The sequence below is a fragment of the Eupeodes corollae genome, chromosome 2 (genome assembly GCF_945859685.1).
Source record: "Eupeodes corollae chromosome 2, idEupCoro1.1, whole genome shotgun sequence".
In the NCBI taxonomy this organism is placed as follows: Eukaryota; Metazoa; Arthropoda; class Insecta; order Diptera; family Syrphidae; genus Eupeodes; species Eupeodes corollae.
Genome location: NC_079148.1, coordinates 104,833,320 through 104,856,569, shown reverse-complemented (window position 1 = coordinate 104,856,569; position 23,250 = coordinate 104,833,320). Strand labels below are relative to the sequence as shown.

The 23,250-nt window shown below is 37.2% G+C and overlaps 3 protein-coding genes across 3 annotated transcripts; all 3 read right to left on the bottom strand.

Annotated features, from left to right (window-relative positions):
* Positions 1-733: 733 nt before the first annotated feature.
* LOC129947348 (protein HBS1) lies at positions 734-3,256 on the bottom strand. Its single transcript, XM_056057873.1, has 3 exons — positions 3,138-3,256; positions 2,089-3,069; positions 734-2,029 (listed from the first exon to the last, which is right to left on the bottom strand). The coding sequence occupies exons 2-3, from the start codon at positions 3,035-3,037 to the stop codon at positions 945-947; spliced, it is 2,034 nt and encodes a 677-aa protein (XP_055913848.1). The 5' UTR covers positions 3,038-3,069; positions 3,138-3,256; the 3' UTR covers positions 734-944.
* Positions 3,257-11,720: 8,464 nt separating this feature from the next.
* Positions 11,721-12,821, bottom strand: LOC129947351 (ADP-ribose pyrophosphatase, mitochondrial). The gene is made up of 3 exons (XM_056057877.1): positions 12,294-12,821; positions 12,094-12,230; positions 11,721-12,030 (listed from the first exon to the last, which is right to left on the bottom strand). The coding sequence occupies exons 1-3, from the start codon at positions 12,716-12,718 to the stop codon at positions 11,756-11,758; spliced, it is 837 nt and encodes a 278-aa protein (XP_055913852.1). The 5' UTR covers positions 12,719-12,821; the 3' UTR covers positions 11,721-11,755.
* Positions 12,822-19,038: 6,217 nt separating this feature from the next.
* Positions 19,039-21,021, bottom strand: LOC129947350 (iduronate 2-sulfatase). The gene is made up of 3 exons (XM_056057876.1): positions 20,637-21,021; positions 19,384-20,575; positions 19,039-19,323 (listed from the first exon to the last, which is right to left on the bottom strand). The coding sequence occupies exons 1-3, from the start codon at positions 20,829-20,831 to the stop codon at positions 19,184-19,186; spliced, it is 1,527 nt and encodes a 508-aa protein (XP_055913851.1). The 5' UTR covers positions 20,832-21,021; the 3' UTR covers positions 19,039-19,183.
* Positions 21,022-23,250: the final 2,229 nt, after the last annotated feature.

Sequence of the window (23,250 nt, the reverse complement as noted above, 5' to 3'; positions counted from 1 at the left end):
TTAAATATATGAATGAAAATTTTATTGTAGTGTTCTTTCCGACTCTGTCCAATCTGATCGAAAAATTTAAAAATCATTAGTTTTTTTTTGACAACTGTTTGAACAAAATAAATTAAATGTTTTCTGATTGACATTTCTTTCTTTAATATGTTTCCGACTTAAGGTGCGATGTTTTTTCATCGCAAAATCGCATTCTACAAAAATCTACCCAAATTCATTGCATACTTTTTGGCAAAAATTCCGTTATTTATAAAGTTGTGGATAACAAATTTAAACGTAAATATTTAATTTTCAAGTTCATTCATGTTTAAGTGTTTATTTTCACATAAATTAAGTTGTTTTTGAAAGTGAATTAAATCTTTAAAAAAAGTGTCTTCTTCTTGTTGATGTGTGTTGATATATAAATAATTTGGGAACATTGGATAAAGGCTTTCTCATGTCAAGGTATGTAGTCCCTTCCATTTCTTTATTGCGTCAAATTAGCTCATAACTCCAATAAGTGTATTTTTGGGAATGGTGTGATAGTTTTAAGTTCTTTGACATCTTTCTTCATAAATAACCGAATTACTATTACCGCTACAGTCCGGGGTGGACCTGGGCCTCAACCAGCTCGGTCCCTAGCTATGTAGCTGTCTCCAGTTTCGCACGCCAAGTAGGTTGAGGTTTTCACACACCTGAGTCGCGGTAATAAATAACCGAATTAATATAAAAACCAATAAGAAAAATACCATCGTTTTGCCATTAACGTGTCCAATTTATTTGCAATCCTTAAATCAAGAATTGTCGCCTTATTTATTGCTTCACAATCATTTTTCTTGATTCTTGATGATTCCCATTTTAAAGAACACGTTAAATTAATTGCATGATAATATACTAGTTAGATAAAAGTCTTACAACTAAGCGAAGTAACAAAAAGAACAGCAGAGAAATCCCAGTCTATATGTTCATCGAATCTTTGTGATCATCCCAGCGGCAATAGTCACCCCACCCACTCGCAACATTACCCTTCCCAATTCCTTAAAATCTGCATAATTCTCAACACAAATTGGCCTCGTTGTCTCAATTTCCACCACTGCACACGAATCGTTGCCCAAGCAACGTGGTTTCTTCTTGATTACCTCTCCGGTTCCCTTGTGGATCTGTGAATTCAGTTTGATTATTGTGGCAGGTTCAATGAGCGACTGGTGGTGCATAATCACTGGGAACCCGATTGTAATGGGAACCTTGACATTGAACACCAAGATGCGGCACTGAAAGCGAGAAGTGACCGGAATCGGATTCTGTGGATCGCAAATGATGCATCCCACATTGATTGTATTGATGTCGACTCCAGCTAGAGTCACAGACACCTGGTCACCGGCGAAAACTGTGAGCTTTGAAGCCTCATCGATTGAAAGGCCCTTAACTAGAGCCTGTTCACGACTCGGACCGACCAGGACCTTGTCGTTGACACACAGCACGCCCGTCTCAATGCGGCCGGAGATGCACAGTCCAGATCCGGTGCCTTTGAATATATCCGAGACGGACATGCGGAAGGGACGGTCAATAGCTCTTTCGGGGATCTTGAATTTGTCAATGACATCGAGAAGGTACTGTCCGGTGTACCATGACACCAGTTCAGGGTCGGTAGCGGGCTTGGTGAGATTCTCACCGGTGAGCCCTGAGCAAGGGATAAATGTCACATCTGAGACTCGGAATCCAGCTCTCTTTAAGAAGCCCGACAATTTGCCCACGATTTCGTCAAAGCGCTCCTTGGCCCAGTTGACTGTGTCCATCTTATTGATGACTACGGCGAGTTGGCTCACTCCAAGTGAGCGGACTAATAAGGCATGCTCCCGGGTCTGTCCTCCTTGTTCAAATCCAGTCTCGAATTCTCCACGAGTCGCATCCACAACGAGAAGAGCGACATCAGCTTGAGTAGCTCCGGAAATCATGTTCGGGATAAAATCCTTGTGACCTGGAGCATCTAGAAGAGTGACAACTCTGTTTGGTGTCTCAATACGTGAGCTTCCAACGTCCATCGTGATTCCTACAAAGAAAAATGATTAATAACTCCCACATCAATCAGAAAATACTGAATCTGTTTACCCCTTGCGCGTTCCTCGCCAGTCTCATCGAGAACCCATGCGTACATGAAGCTCTGTTTGCCCATTTTCTTGCTCTCCTGCTCGTGTTTGTGCATAACCCTCTGAGATACGTTTCCAGTGTCGAACAGGATGTGACCCATAAGAGTACTCTTGCCAGCGTCCACATGACCAATGACGATCATATGGAAGTGAGGCTTCTCGTCGGCTCTTTCCTTGGTGTACAGTTGTTGGGCATTCCTCTGAGATTGTTCCTTGGACACTTTGAAAACTCCAGCTCCACGGGCACCATCTGTCTCTCCATTATTTGGCTCTGGAGTGTTTCTCCCTGAAACAGCTGGCGACTGGAACTGGGGTGAATTGATTTCAAACCCACGGCGAATATCCTTCTCGGGAACTTGAAGAACAGTCACCGCCACAGTTGGCACTGGCTCTGGTCTTTTCTCCAAGACCACTCCACTGGGTTTGGCCGCCGTCTTCGATGAAACACTGGGAGTGATCTTCTCCTTTTTCGCAGCTGGCTTCTCACTTTCTTCACTCAGAATCTCATCGAGGATCTTTGTGATGTCGTAGGCAAACCTCATCGAGGACTCCACGATTCTTCTCTCCGAGACAGCGTCACCAACCACACTTCGTACCTCGTCAATGCACGACACTAGCTTTGCTTGTTCCATGTCATTTAGCACAGGCATCTGGAAGCTTTCCGAGTCCCTTCTAGATTTTTCGTACATTTCTTCGTCGTCTTGTCCACCTTCGTCTTCCTCGGCGATATCCCGATTATTGGCTATAAAAGCCGACATACTCTGTTGTCCACGAGCGCGATCAAACAACCATTGTGATGCATCTGTTGGCGATATGCAGGTGTCGTCGTCGACAGAATGGCCATAGACATCGTCGTAGCCATCGTATTCGTCGTTGAAGTCCATCGTGCGGACTATTCTGTGTCGTGACATTTTTATATCGTTTTATCTCTAATTGTGTTTACCTGAAAGAGTTCAAATATATTTTTGTGAAATTTTTGGAAATTTATTTCAAAAAATGTTAAAATTTTACTTTGAATAATATTTTTTATCAATTTGCTTTTGCTGAATTATTTTTTAACTGATGAATCAAAAAGAAAAATAGAACCAACAAAAACACAAAAACATGTGAAGTGTCAAAGTCAAGTGTCAGAGATTGATGTTTCGATTATCAGTGATGCCAAAGTCTCAGAAAATAATTAAATGATTTGTTTTGTGTTGATTTTCATTCAGCAAACAAAATTGATTTTTTTTTTATCAAAATCTCGTTTCTTTTAGTTTCGTTGAATTTTTTTTGGATATTTAAAGAAAGAAATAAAAAGAAAAATTTTGAGGCAATTTTTGCTTTAAATTTCGTTTTTTTCGGAAATCCCAAGATTAGGCCTGGTAATTTGTGTGTGTGTGTGTTTTTTTATATTTTTGCTTTTTAAAAAGGTTAACAAAAAAACATAAAAGAGATGTTTTTTTATACTTTTATGATTTTTTTTTAATTTACTTTCAATAGTTGAAAATTTTTCTTTATTGTTGATTTTTGATAATTTGTATTGTTTTTTTGGTTAAATTCTCATATTTTTAATTTTATGTAAGTTTATTTTTTTATATTTGTTTTGATTTTTTTTAGATATACAGTTGTGTTCATAAAAATAGCAGTGGTCTCTAAATAAAACATAAAAGCCTTCAATATCAACGTTAAAATATATTTCATTAAACTTCTAATAACAAACTAAAATATTTATTCATAATAACAGAAAATAAGTATATTATCGTTTTTTTACTGTTACCTTTGTTATAGTAAAACCATTTTTTAAATACCTATTATGTAAGAAGTAAGAAAAGCTGTAATAAGTTATATGAAAGTATAAAAATAATGTTAGCTTAAAATTAGTTCTTTGTTGCATAAACATTGTTTTTTATGATGCCTCGCATCTACGTGGCACCGAGTCCACTAAAACCTGACACCTCTCGACTGGTATTCCGTTCCACGAATCACGCACTGGTTCCCACAATTTTTTCGAATTCTAAGGTTTTGCTTTATGAACTGCGTTCTTAACATCCCCCACAAATCTGCGATGGCGTTAAGGTCAGGGGATTGAGCGGGCCACTCCATAACGCATAACTTCTTCTGCGCAAACCATGGGTTTGCCTTTTTTGACCTATGCTTTGGGTCATTGTCTTGTTGGTATACCCAAACCAACGGCATTTCCTCTTCAGCATAGGGTAACATAACCTCCTCGAGAATTTTCACATACTCGGTTGCATCCCTTATACCCCCATAGGATAAATAGGCCCGACCCCGTAATATGAAAAGGAAGCCCATATCATAATTTTTCCTCCACCATGCTTCACTATAGTGTACCGTGGATAGTATGCTGCATTTTAGAGTCTTCTCACATATTCTCTATGCGCTTTAACAAACTCCATTCTCTTTGACACATGCCTTTTCGTCAAGAATGGTACCTTGCGTGGATTTAGGGCTGGTAACTTCGCTTATAAAAACGTCTTCGTATTGTGACAGCGCGAACAGACAGTTGAAATCCATTTCTTATTATCCTAGAGCCTATGGAGGGGTTCCTCTTGATAACTGAATAATTTTTCTGTCAGTTCTTTCAGTAGTCATCCTTTTTGGGCCTAGCGTTTTCGGTTTATTTTGCCATTTTAAGGCGTTACTGACTATTTTTGCTGAGCAGCCTTGGATGTTTTGAATATTTTGGTAGGTCTATCCCTCGAAACGCTGTTTTCTAATAAGTTTTCGAATTTCTTCGGTGCATTGTCTTGACCGTCCCATTGTTTACTATTGAGCTAATATTTATTAATTTTTTATATGCTAGTATGTAAGAAATACTTAAAACTTTAAATATTAAAACATTTACTTACCGAAAAATAAAAAAAAATTGAATGTTTAACACTTTTTAATTATAAAATCAAAACCACTGCTATTTTTATGAACACTCTATATCCAGAGAGTTTGAAATATTGTGTGTTAACCGGCAAAAGTAGAGTATAACTTTAAGCTAAAAGTCTCTAATATGAAAACGGAAGGCGCCTTAGATCAAATAACATGATAATTTTTGTATACGAATTTCCGTTATTTAAATAATTGACAAACTAATAAAATGTGACTAGCACTGCTATTTTTATGAACACAACTGTAATTTTTGTATGGATTAATTCATTTTGAGTTGGTAGATTTGGGGGCCCATGCTTAAAGACGCCACTGGAGCCTAGTGAATTAGAAACTCTCAACCATTCCTGTGTGCGAGTATTGTTGTCAGGGATGGATGGGAACTACAGTTCCGAACGGCTTATTTGAGAAAGCACTTTTCATGACAAGAATTACTCTTGGAGGATTTGTCAATTCCTCGCAAGACGCTGTACAAGTAAAAATTTCCTTTGACAACAAAATCAGTGGAAGTTTATAGTTGCCTAATAATTTGAGAAATAAAGAAATGTACGTAGTAGTAGTACCCGTGGCATGATGGTGGCGATGGACTGTCATGCCAGAGGTCTTGGGTTCGATCCCTGCCTATGCCACCTAAAGTTTTTTCACGTGTACTGCCTCTTTGGAGGAATTGACTAATTCTTGTCATGAAAAGTGCTTTCTCAAAATTAGCCGTTCGGATTCGGCTTAAAACTATAGGTCCCCTCCATCCCTGACAACAGTACTCGCACACATGAATGGTTGAGAGTTGTAAGTCACTAGGCCCTAGTTCTCAACGGACTGTTGAGCTACCCAATATAATATGCATATATTTGACAGAATCAACCCTAGGGATATCACAGTTATTTATCTTTAGCAGATTAAGTGGTAAAGCACAGGCTTTTCTTGCCTGTGTTTTTTTAAGCATTTAGACTTACTTTCCATGCTATGAAATAATCATGAATTTTATTTAGAGTATGTTGCAAGTCATTTTCAATTTCATACCCAATTTTACTTGAACTGTAAATAGCGGTATCATCGCCAAACATTGCACAATTCCATATTTTTGCAAAATCAGCAACATATGTAATGTATAATAATGGACCTAATACTGACCCTTGAGGTACCCCCGATGTTATATTTTAAACGGAAGAGTGTTTTCTATTTAAATTAACTTGAAATTGCCTGTTTCCAAGGAAGCTTTGTATTAGTTTTATTATATAAAAAGGACAACCGAATAATTAAAGTTTATGAAGTAAAGCCATATGCTATCAAAAGTCTTTTCAACATCCAGAAGGACAAGACCCGTTAAGTCTTTTGCATTCATTTTGTCTTTAACATGTTTGCAAATTCTAAGAACTTGATTTGTTGTACTATGATCTTGCCTGAATCCAAACTGTTGGTTTGGCACAACATTGGTAGACTCGAGAAAATCAAGAAGTTTAATTTTTATAATTTTTGTCTAGTATTTTGCTAAGCCTACTAAGGCTTATTTGTCGATAAGTATTAGGTATGTTTGGTGGTTTTCTTGAGGTTGGGTACGATTTTCGCAGTTTTGCATTTGCTTGGTAAGTATTTTATCTTTAGACAAGCATTAACAATAAAAAATATTAAAGATACACAAATTTTTGGTAGCTCCTTACAGCAATTTTTCAGAGTATCTACTCATGGTGCTTTATTGTTCCACGTGCCATGTATTATTCATTTAATATCATGGTTTGTGAAAAAAGCATCTACTGGCAAAGGTTCATCATTATTGTTAATAAAGTTAATTGACTCACTTACTAGATCGTTAGAGCTGGTTTCGTCTGCTAACGAATTGTTTGAAAAATTTTAACAAAATGTCAGCTTTTTCTTCACTGGTAATCAACAAGGAATCATTGTGTTCTAAGTGAGGAATACATTTGTTTTTTGCTTTAAGAACCTTGGCTATTTTCCAAAAGGGTTTGGAATTCGGTTCAAGAGATTTAAGTTTATCAATCCATGTTTTGTTTCCGAACTTTTAAATTTCAAAAGCTTTTTGTCTTTTGTATGCGTTAATTTTATTGAAGTTATATACCTGTCTTTATCTTTGCCACTGCCTTCTTAATCTATTTCTTTGCTTGATTAAATTTAAGATATAATGTGGAAGAATAGTTGTCCATGTCGTTTTTGGTTTTTTGGGAAAGACTCATCAACACCTTCCAATAATGAACTGGTAAAATAATCAATTTTTTCATAAGTTTGATGGGAACTTCTTATACTTCTTATCTATGCCAATTTGTTCTTTTAAAATCTTAGTATTTTACATCTTTTATTCTACCATTAAAAATAATATCACAGTTTATTGAAATATGATCCGAACTCAGAGCGTTAACAGCTAAAGGTTGGGTAACGATTTCTGGAAGTTCGTTATAATCAGATCTAATGATTTTTTAATTATCGCTATAAACTATCTACCAAAGAATTTCGAATTATTGGTTTTAATGATAAAAAAACAAATATTTGTCCCTTAAACCTAAAATAACTAAAGATATATTAGGATTTGTCCCTACTGTTTTTCATAATTGGTCAAGTTCTCTTTCTGTACCTGTATTACATATACTAATGGATCTATTTGTCATGATATTTTCTTAGAATTAAAGGGAAGGCTGAAATTATTGATCCGATATTTAAACCTCGGTCAAAAAATCTGGTAACGAACTACTATAAATAATTAAACTATGAGTCGTTTCAAAGCTTTTTGATAGCCTTCTTCAAGATAAATTTAAATCTATTATAATGCTAAATATAAGTAAATCTCAACAAGGTTTTTGGAAAAGTAGGTCTACCAATCCTAATTAAGTAGAATTCACAAACTTTTGCATAAAAATACAAAAAAAAAATACAAACTACACAGATAGATTTATATATATATTATATATAAATATTTTATTGCTTAAACGCAACAATTCTTTTTAAATATAATAAACAGCAATAATGATAAGAATAGGGTTATTATGTTGTGTCATCCTAGGAAAAATAATAGAAACGAAATTAGAATGGTATTCTTTTTATAGCGAGAAAATAACTTAACGGTAAAAGTATTTTAAATTCTTTGAGTATTTTGTAGTGGCACTCTGCCTCCACTGTTCGCCCCATCGAATTCACCAAATTGGCAATTGTCTCTAAAGGGATGGGGTACCATTCCCTTTGAATTTTCGAAAACAACTCGTCTTTCTTATTGGTTTTACAATCTCCGATCCTTCGCTTTAAGATGCCCATAAGTTCAATTGGGTTCAGGCCGGGGGATATGATGGCCATTCCATAACATTGTTTTTGTTTTGTTGTAAGTATTGTTTAGCCAATTTCGAAGTGTACTTCGGGTCATTATCCTGCATGAACTCTCATTTGTTTAGCACCTCCTCTTCAATTAATGTTAGCATAACTTAATTTTATATGTGGACATAATCCACATCGCACATCTAATCCTTGATCCAAAATATTAGACCTACACTTAAAGTACCTTCAAATCATTATATTCCCACCACCGTGCTCTCTGTCTTTCTTTGTGGATTTTGAGTTAAACTTCTAGTCTTTTGGTCTTCTCACAAACATTTTTCCATCGGAAGTAAACAAATTGATCTTTTTTTCATCCGACCATACAACGTTATTCCAATAAGAATGGTGTAAGTGTTTTGTATAATGGTTTTCTTGGTTAAAAAATGGCACTTTACGTGGACTTTTACCAGGAAGACTTGCTTTCTTATTGTTCTAGCTATCACTGGACCGTTTTTTAGTTGTCTTGGAAAAGGAAATGGTTTCTTTTTACATATTTTTACGAATAGTGTACCAAAACGCGAAGAAGTTTATCTTTTTTCCTCTTGTTTCTTTTTTAAGCGTGAATGTAAAGTTTCAAATACTTTATTCTTCGAACAGTTTAAGGTTTTTGCAATTTCAACCATCACTTTTCCAGCTTATTCTAGTTTTTTCATCACTTCGCGTTCAAAATGAGTACAATGTAATTCACGACCCATAGAAAATTTGAAAAAAAAACTAATATCGATATCCTTTTTTATTTGTTCTTAAAAACTACTTAAAATAAGGTCCTTAATATAAAACTTAAACTACCTATTCCACCTATAAACTACTTAAAACTAGAACAACCACAGCAGCAAATCTAACTATCTAACATTTTAGTTTTTCATATTTTGTTGTCTTTTTTTTGTGTATTATAATTCATGTTTTTTTTTATTTTTTTTGTGTCATCATGCCTATTCTGCTTAAAACTAAACCCTAAAACTATAAAACAATTATGTAAGCCGGCCAAGGCTTAAAACCCCATCCCGATTACCCACTATCAAGTTCCGATTGAAGCCACCAAAACTGGTTTTCCTGCTTCACCCCATCAGTTCGGTCCCGTTCGGACACAGCCCTACTGAACCGAAGGAGCTCTGCTCCGCCTTGTGCCATGACGTCCAGATTGTACAGAAGTCGCCTATCCACGGTTCGTCGTCTAACGAGCTAGATTAGCTGAACTGCCAATCTATCCTGTATCAAACCGCATCTATCTGAAAAGAGGAATGCCTCTGTTGAAATGAAGCCGCTCAAGCGTGCACTCTCTAAATACTCGTCGTTCGGATAGAACGCCCCGAAAATTAAATTGTTAGTCGAAGACAAAGCTTTGGCAATGTGACTTCGAACGAGTTTTATCAAGAAATTTTCAATTCTGTTGATTCGAGACCCGTTGTATAGGACCTCGTTGGAATAGTAATGCACGTAAGAAGATTCGGCTGTTCGATATAAACCGGTACAGCGTCGTTAACAGTGCCGCTCGAACACCCGAAACTTCTCCATCTGGGAAGGGGCAACGTTGAACCACACAGGACAACCATAAACGATCATCGGCCGTATGAGGGCAAATTACCTTCACTCTTAGGTCAAGCCGACTGCTGTAAAAAAGCGGTTTCGTCAGAGCGTAGGCTCCTCTGGCCCTGGTCAGAGCAGCATTTATATGTTTGTCGAAATATAAATACTGATCTAACCAAATACCGAGGTACTTCACTACACTTTTGCTCGCCAAAGGCTGCTCGTGAAGATCAACGACGACCATCTTGCGCCAATTCTTGCACGTATCCCTCGTATCCCTAGCCAACGGAGTCCAGAACAGAATTGTCTCCGACTTTTAGTCATTTATTTTCAGTTTGCAGTCATCGCAATTTCGTTGAATCTTTTCGAAATCACGCTGCAAGAGAATTTTAATAACCTCAACCTTTCGGGCCGTTCTGTACGCAATTAGATCGTCGGCGTATGCAATTGCCTTTGTAAGACTACCTATTAATCGAAGCTTTATCAGTGAATAGGCCGTTGTCTATTTCTATTATTTTTTCCATCACTGTGTATGACTACAATATGAAGTTAATGTAATTTCTGGTGTTCCAGAAGGTAGTCATTTAGGTAACTACTTTTTATTAATGATCTTCCGAACAGTCTTAAAAATTCTCATTGCCTTAAGTATGCGTATTTCTAGTTAAAAAATTTGTCTCTTGCTTTAGAATTATCTAAATTCTTTTGTCGATTGTTCCCGTTCAAATGATTTGTTTTTAAATGTTGACAAATGTGCTTTTATAACCTATAATAGAACTTTTTAAATATCATTCCAAACTATTCATTAAATAATTTTCCGTTACATGTTTTTGACTGATAACAATACAAGACATTTATACAAGACAAAAGGACAGAGGAGAAAGAACAGCATGGGTAGGTTTCGAGATGGTCCACCTTCCCACATCTTTCTATTAACCGCTGATGCTTGATTTTGGTGATCGATGGGAACCGATGCTTTATCACTGACTAGGCCCAAAGTAAATTCCTTACCCGGATTCATCAAAAGAAACTCATTAGAATTTAAGTGTAATCTTTATACTGCATTGAATGTCCTGTTCTTGAATATAACTTTACTTTTTGAAGATTTACAACTGAATAATTGAAAGAATTGAAAATGTTCAAAACAAAATTCTCAGAATTGCCCTTCGAAATATTATTGAAAACAATGCGAGGGTTGCCATCAACTTATTGTTCGAAATGCTTATTACTTGGAATGCAGGCTCTTGAAGTGAAAAGAATTATGTATAGTGTCACGTTTATTTGTAATATTTAGACGTCAACCATTGAATTGAGAATTTGCTTAACTACTTGCACCTGTATGCTTCATCCATTTTTTTTAAAAGCTAGGACACACTTTGATTTTGATTCCTCATCATACCCTAATGGACAGCGTGAATAAATTTATGCAAGTTTTAACTTATTAAATAAGAAACGGTCGGTTTTTACAGTTTTAGCAAGTCCTTAATTCCTTATCAAGAGGATAAAGCTTTGCACAAACTATCGTATAACATTTTCAGATAAATGAGTTAATCAATTATTCGAAATGTCTTACAATCGTTAAAACTTTAGATTTTCTCTTAGAATATTTCTAGAACGACGTTGTCCTCCATTTCCAGGCGAGCGACGAACGACAGAATTCAAATTGTTTATATTTTTCCTCATTTATTTTAACATTGGAATAGTATGTAATGTCCCTTGGATTACATAAACCCTTATAAACCTAATACTTATTATCGGGCAAACTTCCTTCGAGGCCACATTGCGAACCACGGCTACAAAATGTGTGTTTATTAACGTGATATAGTACCTTGGTGATAATTTTATTATAATGTAAAATTATTGCAAGTCAATTAATTAGAAAAGTTATTTATCATTTTTATTTATTTCTACTACCAGTGAGCATTTAATCTAGTAACAACTTGCTTAACAATATCTAAATGATTTGCATGTAACTTAAGATCTCTGCTAACGTCCATCCATTTAACATTTGCGGCATCATCACCGGCGGACAGCTGAAGTTTACCCACTTGTTTGCCAGTTCCATCATGAAAACTATAAGCAACAGTTTCCATCCAAGCGTTATCGGTATTTCGAAAATCATCAACATATCCTTTGTAGATTTCAATGCCTTCGGCAAAGAATTCATCAATCATTCTCTTGTTATCTGTAAAGACATTCATTTTATTTTCTCTTTAACTTGAACTTGATAAAATTTGAAATACAATACCAAAACTATCTAGAGCTTCCTCCATGAATTCTCTCTTGAGTGTGGCACTAACTCTTTCGCCTGGATCAACCATTCCACCTGGAATGGCCCACATTTGATTGTCGTGTCTTTGAATGGCAACCATCTGAAGAATTCGTCTAAAAACAAGATTCTAAATTAGTACAAGTAATCGTGGAGTGAGAGAAGTAGAAATAACTTACTTTTCACCATTGATCAATGCATTACCCAGAGAATCCCTTCGCCAACGTGTCACCACAGGATCTGCTGCATGATTCGGCCCCCATCGACCCAATAGTCCCCGACCTTTAATACCAGTCCGTCCGATTGGATTCCTCGGCACTCCATCCACCACTTTATACTCCCCATTGAACGAGACACGATTTATCTTACCATCTAGACTATTCCATGTAGGTTGAAATGTGCTATCGTTGATATCTGGATCTGCCCACACTTGGCCATTTATATGTGGGGCAGTGTAATCATAAGGTGTATACGATGGAAAATCCTCGGACCAATACACAAACTCATCGGATACGGGGAAACGAGTAATGCTACTCTTGGGATAAATTGAGTTGCGGCAAGTTATATGTTTAAATGATCCAGGTTTTAGGACTGCAGTAAACATAATTATGGCTAAAACTAATAAAAACTTAATAAAGTAGCCGGCCAGCCACAGTAAAAATGTAAACAAAACCTTCGCGGAACACAGAATTTTCGAAAGTGATGCCAGTTTTATTCGATTTTGACACTTGACAGACAAGCAAGTTTTCTTCTCTCTAAAACAGGGATGGTTATGAGGGTATTATTTTAATTTTAAATCAGAATCCGAATTATAACAGTTTGAAGTTGAGATTGGGTGAAATCTTTTAAGAGGACTTGAGGATTATTTTATAAGAAACAATAGCCTTGTTTTTTTTTGGAAAAGTTTATGTAGAAGTTTGTATGAATAACAAATACAAGATCAGCAAAAGAATTACTGCCGATAAAAGGTACAACTGAAATCAAGCTGTCTATAGAGACTTATCTATAATTCGAGTATCGGTTTTCATTTTTAGACATTAGGATAGTTTATATTTCTAACATTTCTGAGAATTTTTTCAGGCAATGACAGAGCAGGAGAATGAAATATAAACAAAATTCACTATTCAATCACACCTATCAATCAAATAAGCTTTGTATGACTTTTCTTAATTGTTTTCTTTTTCACATTTAATTGTAAAATGAAATAAAGCATGGTTTATTTTTATAAACTGAATTGACACAGTTTTTAAAAATTTATATTGCGGTCTTCCTGTACTGCGCTGTCCTGTGGGTGCGGATTCGAAGACTTTCCATGAGCTCTACGTGACCCAGCCATCTTAGTCGTTGGACTTTTACCCGTCTGGTTAACTCTACGTCGCTGTACAGCTCGTCGTTCCATCTGCTCCTCCACTCCCCTTGGATGCATACGGGACGACAGCGCTGGTGTTGTTTTCTGCGTTTACAGCGGAGCCTAGGTAGAGAAAGCCCTTGACTACCTCAAAGTTACGTCTGTCGATGGTGACGTTTTGACCAAGACGTTTGTGTTGTATGTCTTTTCTTGACGACAGCATGTACTTTGTTTTGCTCTCATTAACCGTTAAACCCATTTTTGCCGCCTCTGCCTCAATACTCACAAAAATCCCATTGATATCGCGCTGAGTTCTTCCGATTATGTCAATGTCATCAGCATATGCCAGTAATTGGACAGACTTTTGAAAGATAGTGCCTCTAGTGTTAACGTGTGAGCTCTGCACTATTCTTTTAAGCACAATGTTAAAAAATAACATGACAGCGCATCGAAAGGTTCTGTTAAGTTGTTTTCAACCTTTATGGAGCAGCGTGAATTCTCCATGGTCATCCTGCACAACCGGACGAGTTTGGCAGGGATGCCAAAACTAGACATGGCTCTATACAACTCGTCCCTGTAGATGCTGTCATATGCGGCCTTGAAATCGATGAAAAGATGGTGGGTGTCGATTTGGTGTTCTTGGGTTTTTCCAGGATCTACCGTAATGTGAATATTTGATCAACTGTGGACTTTCCTGGTTTCCTGGTCTAAAACCACACTGATAAGGACTTATCAGGTTGTTGACGATGACGGCAGAGAAGATTTTATAGGCGATGTTAAGTAGACTGATTTCTCTATAGTTGGTGCAGTTTAGAGGGTCTCCTTTTTTCAGGATCGGGAAAACAATACTGAGGTTCCATTCATCGGGCATGCTTTCTTCTGACCATATCTTAAAGATAAGTTGGTGTATGCTCCTAACCAACTTATCTCCAGCTGGTGTAAAGAGCTCGGCATTTAAGCCATCCGCTCCAGCGGCTTTATTAGACTTCAACTTAGATATGGCAATCTTTATATTGAGTCTATATTGAGTGCATCATCCTGCCTGACAGCGGAATTCAGTTCTTCGTCGCCGTTATACAGTCTGCAGAAGTGGTCCTTCCATATCGTCAGCATTGAATGCGGTTCAACTATGATGTTTCCACTTTCGTCTTTGCAGCCTTCGGTTCTAGGTTTATGTACCTGTGAATTTCGTTTCACCTGTTCATAAAACTTTCGAACCTCATTCCTGCTTTTATACCTCTCAACATCTTCGACCGCACGCTTCTCATGCGCTCTCTTTTTCCTTCTGAGAAGTCGGCGTTCCTCTCGCCTCTTCTGCTCATAGAGCTCACGAGCAACTCTCGTTCTTTAATTCAGCGCCGCTTTTCGTGCCTGTTGTTTGGCTGCATTTGCCTGCCGACATTCCTCATCAAACCAGGGGTTCCTTGTTGGTGGCTGTTTGAAACCCAGCACATCAGAGGCGGCTTCCCTGATTGCATCTTGGCAATGTTGCCACTGGTTTTCCATACATTGTGTTGGCGGCAGAGAACTTCGAGAGAGGTTACTTGTAACTCGGTCGGAAAAGGATTTGGCGATCTCTGGCGATTGTAGCCGTTCGACGTTGTACCTTCTCCCAGCACCTCCCTGTTTTGCCTTGTGTCTGAAAATCCGAAGTGCTACCTTGGCTACAACGAGGTAGTGGTCCGAATAGATGTTAGCTCCTCGGAAAGTTCGTACATCCATAATGCTGGAAGCGTGTCTGGCGTCGATCGCAATATGGTCAATCTAGTTGACGGTAGATTGATCTGGAAAAGTCCAAGTTCCTTTGTGGATGTTGAGGTGTGGAAAACGCGTACTGGCTACCATGACGTTTCGTTTTTAGAGCTAAAGTGTTTTTATTTTGGCTCGTATAGATTTTAGCGGCCATTTTGTTTTGGTGACATCTGTCAAATCTTTTGTTTATTATTCAGTTGTTTATGCCAAATCATAATGACAAGTTACACGATTCAACAACACTTTCAAATGATAAAACTTTTTTATCAAAATTGAGTGTTCGTTAACGCAAACGTTGAGCGCATTCCACCTTTTTACGGTGGACGTGGTTGCCCTTCTCAGTCAACGTTTGGTGGCCAAATTTGAGACGACCGGTTAAATAATCAATCAGCCAACAACGGTACTCTCAGTGAACTCAAGATTGGCCGAGAACATCGGCGGGGTCCGTGAAAGTGTACAGCAGAACCCGAGGCAGTGTATTTCTCGCCGTTTTTTGTGAACTCGTCCTTTTGAAGAGGAATCCAATTTTGGCCGAAAAATTATATTAAGTGACGAGGCGCATTTCTGGATGAATGGCTGTGTTAACAAACAAAATTGCCGTTCATGGGACGACACCAACCCATGCGAAGTTTACCAGGTGATAATGTATCCTCAAAGAGATGCCGTTTGGTGTGGATTTTGGGCTGGCGGCTGCGTAATTGGTCCGTACTTTTTTGAAAACGACGTTTCCTTTTATAAATTAATTGTTCACGAATCGTGTGCCATGTTGTGCCATCTTGTTGAAATCACATCATGGTTGTTCAATTGATGAACTAAAAAGTCAGTAATCATGGCTCCATGGCGGTCACCATTCACTAACTTCGTTTTTAAAAAGAACTTATGAACAATTATATACGAAACCCGCCCAATTTGCCTAATTTATAAGCGTTGTGCAGGTGTTAGTCTTTTCTTGTTAAAATGCCAAACCAAACTTAAAACAAATCACTTTTCAAATGACAAAATGGCCACCAGCTTAAATAGTTGCCAACTTATACATCTAAAAAAACACCCTATATTTCATTATTCTCAGAAATCTTAGAACTCGCCAATTATTTTCGTTAAAGTTTTGTTCATTCTCTATCTGTCAAACTATAAAGAGTCAAGTTAAAGGACTTCAAAGTTAGGAAAGCTTCTTGTATCTTGGCTAGCTGCCAAAAAATTATCTTCCAATTAAGGCAACTTAAATGGAAAGTTGACTGGAAAGTAAGGCAAGAAACTAATCATTCGAGTCTACTTCTATCAAAATGACAGTTGACCATGTTTTTTTATTCAACTGACAGCTGAACTTTATTACTCTATATGGTTTATTTAATTTCTCACAACTTCATTCAATGCTTTCTTTTCAAAAGGGTTCGTTGCTAATTTGGAAAAGAAATAAATAATATTTTTTTTACAATACAAAATAAAAATCGTGATGTACTTTTATCTTATTCTTGTGTATTTTAGGAGTGTTTTGTAGACAATAAAGTTTTTGATAGTTTTTGTACGATGAACTGAATGTAGAAGTTAGTGAAGTAAAGTTCTGAGCCTGAAATTTATGGCACTTGAGAAACTAACTAGTTAACTTGGTCAAAATATAGATTCAAAGAATACTGAATGACTGCAAATGAAGTCCCTTATGTTGTCTGAACCTGCTCAGTGAATACTCGGACTTCCCAACTTAAGTTACTTAAATTTCAACTTTATTTTGGTTTCTTGATTTTATTTGATAGAATTCATCAGAAATAATTCGAAACGCGAAATAAAGGGTGATTTTTTTGAGGTTAGGATTTTCATGCATTAGTATTTGACAGATCACGCGGGATTTCAGACATGGTGTCAAAGAGAAAGATGCTCATTGAATTTTATTACCAAAATCAGTGTTCGGTTCGAAATGTGTTTCGCGCTTTGCGTCCGATTTATGGTCTACATAATCGACCAAGTGAGCAAACAATTAATGCGATTGTGACCAAGTTTCGCACTCAGTTTACTTTATTGGACATTAAACTAACCACACGAATGCGTACAGTGCGTACAGAAGAGAATATTGCGTCTGTTTCTGAGAGTGTTGCTGAAGACCGTGAAATGTCGATTCGTCGCCGTTCGCAGCAATTGGGTTTGTGTTATTCGACCACATGGAAGATTTTACGCAAAGATCTTGGTGTAAAACCGTATAAAATACAGCTAGTGCAAGAACTGAAGCCGAACGATCTGCCACAACGTCGAATTTTCAGTGAATGGGCCCTAGGAAAGTTGGCAGAAAATCCGCTTTTTAAATCGACAAATTTTGTTCAGCGATGAGGCTCATTTCTGGTTGAATGGCTACGTAAATAAGCAAAATTGCCGCATTTGGAGTGAAGAGCAACCAGAAGCCATTCAAGAACTGCCCATGCATCCCGAAAAATGCACTGTTTGGTGTGGTTTGTACGCTGGTGGAATCATTGGACCGTATTTTTTCAAAGATGCTGTTGGACGCAACGTTACGGTGAATGGCGATCGCTATCGTTCAATGCTAACAAACTTTTTGTTGCCAAAAATGGAAGAACTGAACTTGGTTGACATGTGGTTTCAACAAGATGGCGCTACATGCCACACAGCTCGCGATTCTATGGCCATTTTGAGGGAAAACTTCGGAGAACAATTCATCTCAAGGAATGGACCGGTAAGATGGCCACCAAAATCATGCGATTTGACGCCTTTAGACTATTTTTTGTGGGCTACGTCAAGTCTAAAGTCTACACAAATAAGCCAGCAACTAGTCCAGCTTTGGAAGACAACATTTCCGAAGAAATTCGGGCTATTCCGGCCGAAATGCTCGAAAAAGTTACCCAAAATTGGACTTTCCGAATGGACCTAAGACGCAGCCGCGGTCAACATTTAAATGAAATTATCTTCAAAAAGTAAATGGCATGGACCAATCTAACGTTTCAAATAAAGAATCGATGAGATTTTGGAAATTTTATGCGTTTTTTTTTTTTTAAAGTTCTCAAGCTCTAAAAAAATCACCGTTTACTCATCCCTTCAAGAACAAATATTAAGTACTTCTACTTTGTTGGGGTCCAATAGCTTTCAGTGTACGAAATCAATAGTGGAACGAAACCACTTTTCGAATAGGAATACAGAGCTCTGCAAAGAATATACATTTTCTTTATCTTAATCTAAATCGAAATTTGAAGCACTCAAAACACACATTATCAATTTCGGAAGTAGCCATTTTTGTGTCATCTTTCTGCTTTATCCAAAACTGTTTTTTTTTTTTTTTTCTTTGAAATAGATAAAATTAAAAACATGCTCAAAAGTCTTACAAATGTATGCATGTACCCCAAAGTTCAGAATCATCAGAATTAGAGGTTAGGGTCGCCAAATAAGAGCAAAATTAGTTCGAAGTTCGAATGTCACTTGAAGGTCCAATTACAAAATTTAAAGTTGACAGAACTTCGTTCTGAAACTAACAGACAATTTCAATACCCTTAGTATTTTTTATAATATAAGTCCAAAATTCGTACTTGAACCTTTTCAAGATCCCGATCTTGGGATATTTCATACTTAAAATGAGACCAAAACTGAGCAACAGCCAAGTATAGCGATGAAACGTCAAAATGACTTGCATTGGAAGTACTGTCAAATTACTATACATGAATTAAATTGACAGAACATTTAATATAAAGCATCATTTTGTATAAAGCATCAAACTTAAACTGTTCTGTTTTAAAATTCAGCAATTTTGACCCAATAAGAAAGTGACCAGTGTGATCATTCTCAAAAAAAGTGTGGAAAACCAATGTTGAAAAAAAAATCAATTCCGCTAACCTTTTTTTATTAGTTTAAAAAAATCTTTCTTCCTTTCCCTACTTACAAAAAATTATTCAATCACATTTCACAAACATTCATATACTCAAATAATTAACATCAAACTTCTGCCAAAGATTTTGATTCAACGACCTTCATTCTTTAGTTCGAAAATGCAGTTACCAGTTGGTGTCGTAGCCACATTCTAATTCCAGAAAACTCATCTCTTCCAATCAAATTTATAAACTCCCCCGAATCAATTCGATGATCATACATTTCTTCACCGTAGATCTGAGTCCAATCTTGAAAAAAGAAAGTAGATACCATAGTTGCATGTTAGTTTCTAGTGAAAAAAAGCTTACCCTTTGTAAAATTCCCAGGATGAAACTTCACCCACAGGGTGTATCGAAAGTTATCTGTTCTCATAGAATATCCCATAACTTTTATGTTCTTCAACCGTGGCTTATCACTATTCGGGTGCTTCGTGGGTTCCCATCCAGGTCGAGGATATTGACTTAGAGCATGCATCATCAAATCACTACTATCAGGGTCCAAAAGATAATGATAGATACTTTTTCCTTCACTACACAAGATCTCGTTTCTTTTGTCTTGGCACTTAGGGAGTGGAGGTAGTTTTGCAAGATCAACGAGGGTCGGAAAAATATCCACTAATTCTACAATAGATTTGATACGTTTGCTCTTGGTCAATGCAAATTCAGGGCTTTGAATGATCAATGGAACTCGAACTGCAACCTCGAAATTACTGTACTTGGCCCATTCACCGTGTTCTCCAAGTGACCAACCATGGTCGCCTGTGAGTAAGACTATGGTATTACTGCGATTGACACTTTCCATGAACTTCCCAAAAAGATCATCGACGTAGGCTACAGAAGCATAGTACGCCTGTCTAATGGCAGATCTCTGAACACTCGGAATGGGCCCGTAAGGAAATGAGATATTCCTACGCTTGAAGTCATCACGAGAACGGACATCGGTAAAAGGGTTCCAGGCGACATTGGGCATTCCATCGGGCTTATACGAATCCTCGGTGTAGTTTTTGAAATCTTCCAAACGGAACTCATTAAGAAACTCCTTGGGAAAGCGAAAGTTAATATGGGGCTTATGAAATCCCAGAGCTAGGAAGAAAGGCTTCTTTGCTTCCGAACTTAGGAATCGCTTGGCTTCCTTGACCGACTCGATGTCTGGCAGAGTCTTCAATGGCTGCGACTCTAGCAGAACAGGACAAATGAGGTTCTTCTTAAGTACACCACTGCCATCCAGGCAAACCGGTGAGTTCATAAACTTTTCTGTCTGCGGATGAAACGGGGGTCGACTCCAACTCAACGGATAGTCATCGTTGTTGTTCGATGAGACACCTGGATGAAAGATCTTACCAACTGAATAAGTTGTGTATCCATTCTCTTTGAAGTACTGTGGCAGAGTTGTGTAGTTGCCGACGTTCGTTCGCCAATAGCTGTAGAAATCATAGAGTCTCAAGGTATCTGGTCTTCGTCCAGTAAGAAATGAGTTCCGACTTGGTGCACAGAGTGCTTGCTAACGAAACAGAAATGCACATTAGGATCTTGAAATCAAAATTTGTAATGGTTTAGCTCACCTGACTATAAGCTCTGGTAAAATAGAAACTATTCTTCATAAAGTTATCAATATTAGGAGTTTTGGCTAACACATCACCATATCCTGATATCACTGGACGAAAGTCATCAATGACAACTAAAACTACATTATATCTTGAACTTGAAGCACTGATTGCGGTTCCCGCCAAAATAAAGCACAAAGTAATTTTGAACATCTTTCAACCACTGCTGACCGGTAGTTAATGCGATATGAACGAATAATGTTTCTTTAAGATCACAAAATCAAGATCGTATATCGACCGTACTGTACCGGCTTTGCGCGGTGGCGTTGCGCGGCGGGGCAGCTCCAGCTATTATACTTTAGGCTTGAGCGTTCAACTGGGTATTCTGATGGTGGCCGGATGTCTGAAAAGATTTTTTTCTCTGACGAAAGTTTAATTGAAAACTGCATTGTTCACTTGTTTAGCGGAATGATGCAACTTCATTAAAGTGTGTGACGGAACGGACCAGGAACATGTGGGTACAATTATGGTGACCATATTTTCTTAGCCAAAATAATTTTAAATTGTAGAATTCATAAATGTCATATGGAATATTACAAAACTTTTTCCTAATATATATAAATGGTGATAAACTTTTATTTTTAAGGACATTATATCTACGAAGACAAATTGTCCACCAATTCTTTGCCATAGTCCTGATTTTGTCAGAATCCTTGGTATAAAGTGACAGACGAAAATGAAGAATGTTTTGACAGCTATGTATATAAGTTGAAATAGAAAGTTTTTAATTATTTTTAACTGAATTTTATAAATTCGTTTTAAATATTAGGAAAGTGAAGAAGTCACAATTTCCTCGTGAATGGTTATAAAAAAATAACCCATCAATATTTTATTGGTACATGAAAAAGAATAAAAACGGTCACCTTAGTTGTAGTGAAAGTTGAACGGACAAAGTATGTACACAATGTGGGGTACATTTAATTTCAATTATAATTTAAAACAAAATCGTATAAAACATAGTGAATTTGACCTTGGCATTCTAGTTTTAGGGTGCATAAATAAAATAATTTCTTTCGATAAAAGAATTGAGAGCTCTATTTCTTCAAATCATAGATATGCCAGCTGGAGACGGTTGACTTTATCGCGAATAAAATATTCCTTGAGAATGTTTCCGTCCTTTTAAATTTCTCATAAAAGTTATCGTGAATAAATATTTTTGTATAGTAATATTTTCTTTTACTTACATATAAGTTGCTAATGTGGATAGTTTTTGAACTTGCTGATATTTTATTCGAATTTTGTATATTTATTTATTTCAAGGGAGATTATCAGTATCACACTTATTTTCGAAGGCAAATACGGTTTGAAGCAGCAAAATATATTTTATTTCGAGATATCGAAAAATTGTTAATCGAATAATATGAAAGTTATGTCCTTTGACAAATACACACCCTTTTTATGGAACTCAGTAAAATAGAAAAATTGTACGTAATTTTTCGCTACTTAGGGTGGCTCCAACACCAAGAACGAACACAAGTTAAACTGAGTATACACGATTGGAAGATCTTCCAATAGTGTCGATCTTCCAATATTGTCCAAACTGCCAAAAGTCTTCTAATACAGGGTTTTTTGACAGGGACGCTACAAATTTATAGTGACAGGGACAGCAAATAACGGACGCCAGATTTCTTGCCACATTTCTCTTCAGTAAGGTTTGTCATTTCATAAGAAAAGATATACGAGCCAATAACGAGTCGAAATTGTTAAAATTTACTACCGAAATTCGGAGTCGGTGGCCTCAAAGTTAAAAGCGCTACATTCAATTTATGGTCGTCACAATCGTCCTAGCAGATCAAGAATTGAGGGTCAAGTGGACAAATTTGAATCCACAGGCACAGTACAAAATGTTTTCGTGCCAGTGAGACAAAGAAGTACATGAAGTGTCAAGAATATTGCTCCCGCTGAGGCTTCAGTTGCAGAAAGCCCAAATTTGTCTCTTACACGTCGTTCTCAAGCGTTGGGCATCTCTGTGACGTCGTTGTGGTGACGCCCCAGGGCTTTGGTACTCAATTGCTTTCTTAGCTCAAAGAAACAGCGGTTAGAAGGAGTTATTTTTCGTTTGATCTCATCGCTGTTGTTTTCTGTGTTTATAGCGGATCCTAGATAGACAAAGTCCTTATCGTTACGTCTGTCGATGGTGACGTTTTGACCGAGATGTCGGGGTTGTAAGTCCTTTCTTGACAAGAGCATGTGGTTTGTTATGCCCTCATTAACCGTTAATTCCATTTTTGCTGCCTCTGTCTCAATACTCACAAAAGCCCCTTTGACATCACGCTGAGTTCTTCCGATTATGTCAATGTCATCAGCATATGCTAGTAATTGCACAAACTTTCAAAGGATAGTGCCTCGAGTGTTGACGTGAGAGCTCTGCACTATTCTTTCAAGTACGATGTTAAAAAAATTGCATGGAAGCGCATTACCTTGTCTGTCGAAAGGTTATGTTAAGTTGGTTCTGTTGGTTCCTGGTCGAAAACCACACCGATAAGGACTTATCAGGTTGTTGACGATGGGCTTTGGACTTTCACATATTACGGCAGAGAAGATTTTGTAAGCGATGTTAAGTAGACTGATT